Here is a 10,998-nt window from a genome sequence, read left to right on the forward strand (position 1 = left end):
CATATGGTATCAATGTGGACTTCACCAGTTTCAAAATCTCCCCTTCCCCTACTGCATCCCTAAACCAGCCCAGTTCATCCCCTCCCCCCACTGCACCACACAACCAGCCCAGTTCGTCCCCTCCCACCACTGCATCACACAACCGGCCCAGCTCATCCTCTCCCGCCACTGCATCCCAAAACAAGCCCAGCTTGTGCCCGCCTCCCTAACCTGTTCTTCCTCTCACCTATCCCCTCCTTCCACCTCACTGACCAACCCCCACTCACACTTCCTACCTACACTCACCTTTACTGGCTCCATCCCCACCTCTATCACCTGCCCACCTTCTCTCCACTTATAAGCTTCACTATCCAGCTTCCATCCACCTCCCCCTCTCCCTATCTATTTCAGAGCCTCCTTCTCCTCCCCCATTTCTGAAGAAGAGTCTCAGCCTGAAACATCAGCTTTCCTGCTCCTCTGATGCTGCCTGGCCTGCTGTGTTCATCCAGCTCCACACCTTGTTATCTCAGACTCCAGCATCGGCAGTTCCCGCTATCTCTCACAAGCTCAACATAGAACATAGAACATAGAACATTACAGCACAGTACAGGCCCTTCGGCCCTCGATGTGGTGCCGACCTGTCATACCGATCTCAAGCCCATCTAACGTACACCATTCCATGTACGTCCATATGTTTATCCAATGACGACTTAAACGTACCTAAAGTTGGCGAATCTACTACCGTTGTAGGCAAAGCGTTCCATTCCCTTACTACTCTCTGAGTAAAGAAACTACCTCTGACATCTGTCCTATATCTTTCACCCCTCAATTTAAAGCTATGCCCCCTCGTGCTCACCGTCATCATCCTAGGAAAAAGGCTCTCCCTATCCACCCTATCTAACCCTCTGATTATTTTATATGTTTCAATTAAGTCACCTCTCAACCTTCTTCTCTCTAATGAAAACAGCTTCAAGTCCCTCAGCCTTTCCTCGTAAGACCTTCCCTCCATACCAGGCAACATCCTAGTAAATCTCCTCTACACCGTTTCCAAAGCTTCCACATCCTTCTTATAATGCAGTGACCAGAACTGTACACAATACTCCAAGTGCGGCCGCACCAGAGTTTTGTACAGCTTCACCATAACCTCTTGGTTCCGGAACTCAATCCCTCTATTAATAAAAGCTAAAACACTGTATGCCTTCTTAACAGGCCTGTCAACCTGGGTGGCAACTTTCAAGGATCTGTGTACATGGGCACCGAGATCTCTCTGCTCATCTACACTATTAAGAATCTTACCATTAGCCCAGTACTTTGCCTTCCGGTTACTCCTACCAAAGTGCATCACCTCACACTTGTCTGCATTAAAACTCCATTTGCCACCTCTCAGCCCAGCTCTGCAGCTTATCTATGTCTCTCTGCAACCTACAGCATCCTTCGTCACTATCCACAACTCCACCGACCTTAGCGTCGTCTGCAAATTTACTAACCCATCCTTCTATGCCCTCATCCAGGTCATTTATAAAAATGACAAACAGCAGTGGACCCAACACCGACCCTTGCGGTACACCACTAGTAACTGGTCTCTAGGATGAACATTTCCCATCAACTACCACCCTCTGTCTTCTTTCAGCAAGCCAATTTCTGATCCAAACTGCTATATCACCCACAATTCCATTCCTCCGCATTTTGTACAATAGCCTACTGTGGGGAACCTTATCGAACGCCTTGCTGAAATCCATATACACCACATCAACCGGTTTACTCTCATCTACCTGTTTGGTCACCTTCTCAAAGAACTCAATAAGGTTTGTGAGGCACCACCTTCCCTTCACAAAACCGTGCTGACTCTCCCTAATCAATTTATTCTTTTCTAGATGATTATAAATCCTATCACTTATAACCTTTTCCAACACTTTACCAACAACTGAAGTAAGGCTCACTGGTCTATAATTACCAGGGTTGTCTCTACTCCCCTTCTTGAACAGGGGAACCACATTTGCTATCCTCCAGTCATCTGGCACTATTCCTATAGACAATGACGAGTTAACGATCAATGCCAAAGGCTCGGCAATCTCCTCCCTGGCTTCCCAGAGGATCTGAGGATAAATCCCATCCGGCCCAGGGGACTTATCTATCTTCACACTCTGTAGGATTTCTAATACCTCTTCCTCGTGAACCTCAATCCCACCTAGTCTAGTAGCCTGTATCTCAGTATTCTCCTCGACAACATTGTCGTTTTCTAGAGTGAATACTGTTGAAAAATATTCATTTAGCGCTTCCCCTATCTCCTCTGACTCCACACACAACTTCCCACTACTATCCTTGATTGGCCCTAATCTTACTCTCGTCATTCTTTTATTCCTTGAATACCTATAGAAATCCTTAGGGTTTACCCTGATCCTATCCGCCAACAACTTCTCATGTCTCCTCCTGGCTCTTGTGAGCTCTCTCTTTAGGTCTTTCCTGGCTACCTCGTAGCCCTCAAGCACCCTAACTGAGCCTTCACATCTCATCCTAACATAAGCCTTCTTCTTCCTCTTGACCAGAGATTCCACTTCCTTCGTAAACCACAGCTCCCGCACTCTACAGCTTCCTCCCTGCCTGACAGGTACATATTTATCTAGGACACACAGGAGCTTTTCCTTGAATAAGCTCCACATTTCTAATGTGCCCATCCCCTGCAGTTTCCTTCCCTATCCTATGCTCCCTAAATCTTGCCTAATCTCATCGTAATTGCCTTTCCCCCAGCTATAACTCTTGCCCAGTGGTATACACCTATCCCTTTTCATCACTAAAGTAAACATAACAGAATTGTGATCGCTATCACCAAAGTGCTCACCTACTTCCAAATCTAACACCTGGCCGTGCTCATTACCCAGTACCAAATCTAATGTGGCTTCGCCCCTTGTTGGCCTATCTACATACTGTGTCAGGAAGCCCTCTTGCACACTCTGGACAAAAACTGACCCATCTATAGTACTCAAACTATAGTGTTCCCAGTCAATATTTGGAAAGTTGAAGTCCCCCATGACAACAACCTGTCTCTCTCACTCTTATCGAGAATCATCTTTGCTATCCTTTCCTCTACATCTCTGGAACTATTCAGAGGCCTATAGAAAACTCCCAACAGGATGACCTCTCATTTCCTGTTTCTAACCTCAGCCCATACTACCTCAGTTGACGAGTCCCCAAACATCCTTTCTGCAACTGTAATACTGTCCTTGACCAACAATACCACACCTCCACCCCTTTTACCATCTTCTCTGTTCTTCCTGAAACATCTAAATCCCGGAACCGGCAACAACCATTCCTGTCCCTGCTCTATCCATGTCTCCGAAATGGCCACAACATCGAAGTCCCAGGTACTAATCCATGCTGCAAGTTCACCCACCTTATTCCGGACGCTCCTGGCATTGAAGTAGACACACTTCAATCTGACTTCTTGCTTGCCAGTGCCATCTTGCTTCCCTGAAACTTTATTTCGGACCACCCTACTCTCAACCTTTTCTATAGTCGAACTACAATTTTGGTTCCCATCCCCCTGCTGAATTAGTTTAAACCCACCCGAATAGCCTTAGCGAATATCCCCCCCAGGATATCGGTACCCCTCTGGTTCAGGTGAAGACCATCTTGCTTGTAGAGGTCCCTACTACCCCAGAAAGAGCCCCAATTATCCAAAAATCCAAAACCCTCCCTCCTGCACCATCCCTGTAGCCACGTGTTCAACTCCTCTCTCTCCCTATTCCTCGCCTCACTAGCACGTGGCACGGGCAACAAACCAGAGAGAACAACTCTGTTCGTCCTAGCTCTCAGCTTCCCTCCTAGCTCCCTGAATTTCTACCTTAAATCCCCGTCTCTCTTCCCACCTATGTCGTTGGTGCCAATGTGAACCACGACTTGGGGCTGCTCCCCCTCCCCCTTAAGGATCCCAAAAACACGATCAGAGACATCACGCACCCTGGCACCTGGGAGGCAACACACCAACCGTGAGTCTCTCTCGTCCCCACAGAACCTCCTATCTGTGCCCCTAACTATGGAGTCCCCAATGACTAATGCTCTGCTCCTCTTCCCCCTTCCCTTCTGAGCAGCAGGGACAGACTCTGTGCCAGAGACCTGCGCCCCACTGCTTTCCCCTGGTAAGTTGTGCCCCCCAACAGTATCCAAAACGGTATACTTTTTGTTGAGGGGAATGGCCACAGGGGATCCCTGCACTGCCTGCTGGTTCCCTTTCCGTCCACTGACCATAACCCATCTGCCTTTTAACCGTAACCCATCTACCTTTTACTGTAACCCATCTGCCTTTTGCCGTAACTCATCTACCTTTCTTCATATGATAAGCCCCTCATCCCAGGAGGGAGCAGAGTGAACCTTCTCTGAAAGCCTGAGGCCTTATTCCTGGAGAAAGCAATGGGTTGCTAACACTCACGGACAATCCAAACAAAAACAGCTCAAACTGACTGCTTTTGTTGGCAGAAAATCTGTGTGCTCTATGAATGTTTGTCATTTCTAACACACATCAATGAACCACATTGTAAGGTTGGCTAATTACATTTAATTCATTATCGGTGGGACGATTACCAGACTTGGGATTGATCAGGAAGTGTTATTCAATCATGAAATCACACCTCACAGGAAATGTTTAGTTTTGGTGATGCAGACACAAGCTGGATGACTGTGCTCTGTACATAGGAAATGAGAATAGGACCAGGCCATTCAGTCCCTCTGCTGTACCTCGATTCTAGATCACGGTTGATCACCCACCTCAATATCTCCACCTCCCTCAATACATTAAATACCTAGAAACCTGTCGAATTCTGTCTTGAACCTGTCAACGACTGGGCCATACTTGTCTTCTGAGGTAAAGAATTCCAAAGATTTAACCCGTTCCGAGTGAAGAAATTCCTCCTCAGCTCAGTCCGAAATGGCTTCCCCTATATCCTGACACCATTTGTGTTTGTTTCAGACCCCCCCTCTCCCCATCCCAGGAGAATCATCCTCCTGCTTCTCTCCCCACCTTTCAGTAAGATGACCTCTTATTCTTCTAAACTCTAGAGAGTACATGCCTGGTCTCCTCAATCTCTCCTCACAGAACAGTCTCATTATCACAAGAATCCATCTGGGGAACCTCTGCTGCTCTCTCTCAGTGGCAAATCCATCCTTCCTTAAGCAAGGGGACTACAAGTACACACAGAACTCCGGGTACGGCTCAGCCCGACTTCAGCAAGACCACACTGCACTCAAAACATTTACTCTGTTTCTCTCAGACCCGCTGGGTCTCTGCAGCACCATCTGATTTTGTTTCAGATCCTCAGAACCTGCTAATCTTGGTTTAATTTTATGTGAGACATCCTGTTCCTGTCCCAGAACGCTCCTGCACTAAAAGCCAATGTGCTGTCATTTGAATTGCTCAAGGTGCCCACATTTATGATGGTTTACGTTTCGCAAACTCCCACCACTTGGAAAACATTCCGCATTCCCGTTCCTTCCCCCAAAGTGACTACACTCATGCCAATCCACATTATATTCCACCCACAGCATTTGTCTGCCCACTCACTCAGCCTGTCAAAATCCCCCTGAAGCCTCAATACATTATCTTTACAACACACCATTCCCACCTCACTTTATCATTCACAAAACTGGACTGATTATAATTGGTCACCGCATCAAATAATTGATAGAAACTGTCGCGAGCAGGAGCTGACATTCTGATCGATGGAGAACCTGACTAATCTCAGCCTGCTGACTGGAAATTGATCTTTTTCTTCTTACTCTCTGTTTTCTGTCTGTTAACCAATCTTCAGTTTCTGCCAGCATGGAGATAGAGTGAGGAAACAGCCAGGATCATCTTGAATGGTGGAGCAAACTGATTGGTGCAGAATATCCTCCTCCTTCCCATCTGCCAGAGGGAGGCGATAATGTTCTGGTAATGTCACTGCCTGAGGAATTCAGAATCCCAGTCTAAGACTCTGGAGACCTGGGTTTGAACTCCATCAGAGCAGCTGCTGAAATTTCAGTTTTTTTAAAATCTGGAACAAACTGCATCTTTGAATGATGTAAATATTGTTGATTAAAAACCCCATCTGGTTCACTAATGCCCTTTATCTGGTGTACATGTGACTCCAGGCTCACAGTAATGTAGTTCATGCTTAACTGCCCCCTGGGCAATCAGGGATGAGCAATAAATGTTCGTCTGGCCAGTGATGCCCACATCCTGTAAGTGTAAATAAAAGTCCCTGTTCATTTCCCAGTCTTGGTCACCATGCAGCCTTGTCCCAGTTTTGGTCGTTAGATCCGATCTGATGTTCCAACTGTGCCATTAATTCAACTCTGTTGTTTTCAGTGCTGTGTACATTCAAATATAAAGCCTTTCATTCTGCATATGTCAGATTTTTACAGCTGCTACCTTTATCTCCTGCGGTTCCTCATTGACATTCCCTATTACACTTTGGCTTACTTTAATTTACTCTAACCCGCTGTCTCGGCTTGCTCCCTCTTTCTCTTCAATTTCTCGCATTTTCCTCAATGCACACACCCCGCCGTCTCCCCCAGCCCCACAGTTTTGTTGTACACAATCCATGCCACCCATCTTATACAATTCGACACATTGTGGCTCAGTGGTTAGCACTGCAGCCTCACAGCGCCAGGGACCTGGGTGTGATTCCACCCTCGGGCGACTGTCTGTGTGGAGTTTGCCCATTCTCCCCGTGTCTGTGTGGGTTTCCTCCGGGTGCTCCGGTTTCCTCCCGCAGCCCAAAGATGTGCAGGCTAGGGTGGATTGGCCATGGGAAATGCAGGGTGACAGGGATAGGGGAGGGGAGTGCTGGATCTGGTTGGGATGCCCTTTGGATAGGCCACTGTGGTGTCGATGGACTGAATGGTCTCGTTCTGCACTACAGGAATTCAGTGGTCCCTGCCATCTCTATGAACGCTGCGCCCAGCTTGGTTCGGGAGAGAACACCTCATGCGCCCCTGTGTTCCCCACGCAACTCCCCAGCCCACCCGCCCAGCAGGCTGCAGGGACGGCTGTGCTGAGTTACTCACAGTGGTGAAGTTGTGGTGTGTGCAGTCCTCTCCGCGGTAAGTGCACATTAACAGCATGTCACGGATGGTGTGGCCGGTGCGATTGTAGAAGTCGGACATATTGAACGGTTTGGGCTTGAAGTGGCGGAAGTTGGCGAGTTTCTTCAGAGCAGCCAAGATGTGTGGCTCTGCCAGTGTGGGCTTGGTGATCTCATAGCGTTCGTTGAGCAATGCCAGGAACTCGCCAACATGGTACAGGTCATTCTGGGTGATCTGTGAGAAGCGGAACTCATTGAGATTACAGATAGTAACAGCAGGGAAGGTCAGGTTCCCAGCCGACACCTCATCCAGCTTGGTTACATGGGGATACTCAAAATAGTAACTGACCCGCTCCATACACACCAGCGACAGCAGGCTGAAGGAACCCAGGAAGGAAAGGATCCACAAGACCCTGCGGATGCTCATCGGGCCGTAAGCAAAGATGTGGCTGATCCCGTGCAGAGTGGATCTACTGGCAAAGAATTCCAGATTGGAGGGTCGGACGCTCTCACTGCTGCTCTCTGAGCCTCTCTTCAGATCCATGGTGCATTCCCAGCAACCCCCAGACACACGGCAGCAGGCTGGGCCAAGACCCCGTCGCTACAACAGCAGAATGTTCTGGAAAACTCTCGCACACCAGGCAACATCTGTGCAGAAAGACAGAGAGAGAGAGATCCAGTGAATGGACAGTCTCTATTGCTTGGGCCTGAGCTCAGCCCTACTGACTGGGGGGATAGTCAGAAACCTGCACTGAACTACAAGCTAATCAGCTCACTGCAAAGGGCAATGGTGTCCCTTAGCCACGAGTCAGTACCGCCCTGGGGTAGAGGCACCCCCGGCTGCTGCCAGCTGCTGGCAAATGAGAGGCTGGAGGCTGCTTCACTCAACAGGACCACAGGGGAGGATGAGTAGCTCACACACACACACACACACACACACACACACACACACTCACACATATTCTTACTCACACTCACACTCACACACACACTCACACTCACACACTCATACTCACACACACACACACTCACACACACACTCACACTCACACACTCATACTCACACACACACACACACTCATACTCACACACACTCACACACACACTCACACTCACACACTCATACTCACACACACACACTCACACACACACTCATACTCACACACACACACTCACACTCACACACACACACTCACACACACACTCACACTCACACACACACACTCACACACACACTCACACACACACTCACACACACACAGACACACACTCACATACACACTCGCACTCACACACACACTCATACTCACACTCACACTCATACTCACACACACACACACACAGACACACACTCGCACACATACAAACACTTACACACGCACACACATTCACATACACACAGACATAAACAGACACATGCACATACAGTCACACACACACACAGACACACTCACAGACACTCACATACACACATTGACACAGATACACACTCACAGACACAGGCATACAAACTCACAGACACATATGGACACAGGCACACACACACACACACAGGCACACAGACACAGGCACACACACTCACATGCACACACTCACATGCACACACATAGACACACACATACTCAGACACACGCATGCACAGGGACACACGCTCAGACATCTGCAGACATATACTCATAGTGAGACAATCACACAGACACACACACACACACACACACACACACACACACAGATACACGCGCTGACACACACTCACACTGATGTTCTCACAAGCTCAGGGACAAAGTCTCACAGATACATGTACAGAGACAAGATTACACACAGACTCTCACACAGTCTTAAACTGTTTAAGACTATGACTACGTGTGTGTACATATATCAGTTAGATCAGTTGTTCATTTTTAATCTGAGGTAAATGCATTTTTTGTGAAGCGATGATATTGAAGGGTACGGGCCAAAGGCAGGTTTATGTAGTTAGACCAGTACAGCAGCCATGACCTCATGGACTAGTGGGATCAATTAGAGGGGCCGAATGCCCTCCTCCTGTTCCTATATTCACAAACACTCACACTATCACAATAAATATACAGGCGCACGCTCATAGGTACAGGCACTCAGGCACGAACCCGCCCTGTGGCATACAGGCACCCTTACAGATACACACACACACACACACACACACACACACACACACACACACACTCACACACACACTCTCACACACACACACGCACACACATACATACACACACACTCACACACACACACACACACACACACATCACACACACACTCACACACAAACACACAGACACACAGATACATACACACACACACACACATACAAACACACTGACACACAGATACACACACACACACACACAGGCACATACACACATACACACACACAAGCACGCACACACACACATACACACACACAAGCACGCACACACACACAGACACACACACACACACAGAAACACACATACACACAAACACACACACACATACACACGCACAGACACATAAACACACACACACACAAACACACAAACACTCAGACACACACACACAAAGACACATACACACACACACACACACGCACACACACATACAGACACACAGATACACACACACACACAAGCGTGCACACACACACACACACACACTTACACAGGTCCATATTAAGACACCCATCTTCTAACAGACATGCACAAGCACCCACTTTCACACTCATACACACCACACATTGAGGATTTGTCATCTTTCTGTGGCTGAAACTGTTGATAGTGCAGACCAAAGGGAGCTGCTTTTCTCCATCTCTGTTTCCCTCTTTTATAAAATCGTCCAGCCCCTTCCCACCTGCTGTACTGACAGTGTATCCTCTCTGTCCATTCATTCAAAGCTTGGCCAAGTTACATTCACCAAACCCAAATCTCGCTCTCGCTCTCTCCTTCTCTCTCTCTATTCACACACACTCACACACACGCACGCACACACACTCACACACACACACACACTCACACACACACACTCACACATACTCACACACACACACACACACACACAATCACACACACACATACTCACACACACACACACACACACACTCACACACACACACCCACACACACTCTCACACACACACACACACACACTCCCACACACACACACCCACACTCACTCACACACACACTAACACACACACACTCACACACACACGCACACAGACACACACACACACACACAGACACACACACGCGCACACATACACACACACAGGCATTCACAGAAACATACTCACACAGAGAAATGACACACACACACAGACACACACACACAGACACACACACACACTCACACACACACATTCACACAAAGGCACACATACAGACACACACACAAGAAACACACACGCCAAGACACACACACACACAGAAATACAGACACACACTCACATACCCAGAAACCACACACCCACACACAAACAAAAACGCATCCCTCAAAACACAGACACACAGAGACACTGAAACATATACACATAGACACATACACAGATAGAGAAACACACACAGAGACACAGGCTTTCCCAAAACAAGCAGGCTTTACCAGTGAATCGGCAACAACAGCAAGATTGATCTCCTTGTGAGAGCAGCCTGTGAATCTACTGCTGTAGGGACATGTTCGATCCCAGAGGCAGGGACCTGGAGAAGCCAAGCTGCTGTATAGAGATTGAAGGCACTGTCAGAGGGAGCCAGTCCTGAGCTCAGTGATGGGAGATCCTCACTCCTTTCAGTTTGCTTTTTAGTAATCCAGGGATGTTCATTGTGTTGACGTGCCCTCGGTATGACTGTCAGAAACAGAGAGAGCGAGAGAGAGAGAGAGAGCGAGAGAGAGAGAGAGCCAGAAGCCTCTGAGCGGCCAGCGGCAGCAGGAGATCTGGCTGGAGGTGGCTACTTCA

The 10,998-nt window shown here is 48.1% G+C and overlaps 1 protein-coding gene across 1 annotated transcript in view; it reads right to left on the minus strand.

Annotated features, from left to right (window-relative positions):
* The window catches only part of asic1c (acid-sensing (proton-gated) ion channel 1c), a 101,260-nt gene that overhangs the window by 90,010 nt on the left and 252 nt on the right, over positions 1 to 10,998 (minus strand). The window contains exons 1-2 of the mRNA XM_059646282.1: positions 10,647 to 10,998; positions 7,021 to 7,685 (exon numbers count right to left, since the gene is read on the minus strand). The exon at positions 10,647 to 10,998 is cut by the window's right edge and continues 252 nt beyond it. Of these exons, the coding sequence (XP_059502265.1) occupies positions 7,021 to 7,581 (561 nt within the window). The 5' untranslated portion in view covers positions 7,582 to 7,685; positions 10,647 to 10,998. The remainder of the gene's footprint in view (positions 1 to 7,020; positions 7,686 to 10,646) is intronic.

This window comes from Stegostoma tigrinum, chromosome 5, assembly GCF_030684315.1.
Source record: "Stegostoma tigrinum isolate sSteTig4 chromosome 5, sSteTig4.hap1, whole genome shotgun sequence".
Taxonomy (NCBI): domain Eukaryota; kingdom Metazoa; phylum Chordata; class Chondrichthyes; order Orectolobiformes; family Stegostomatidae; genus Stegostoma; species Stegostoma tigrinum.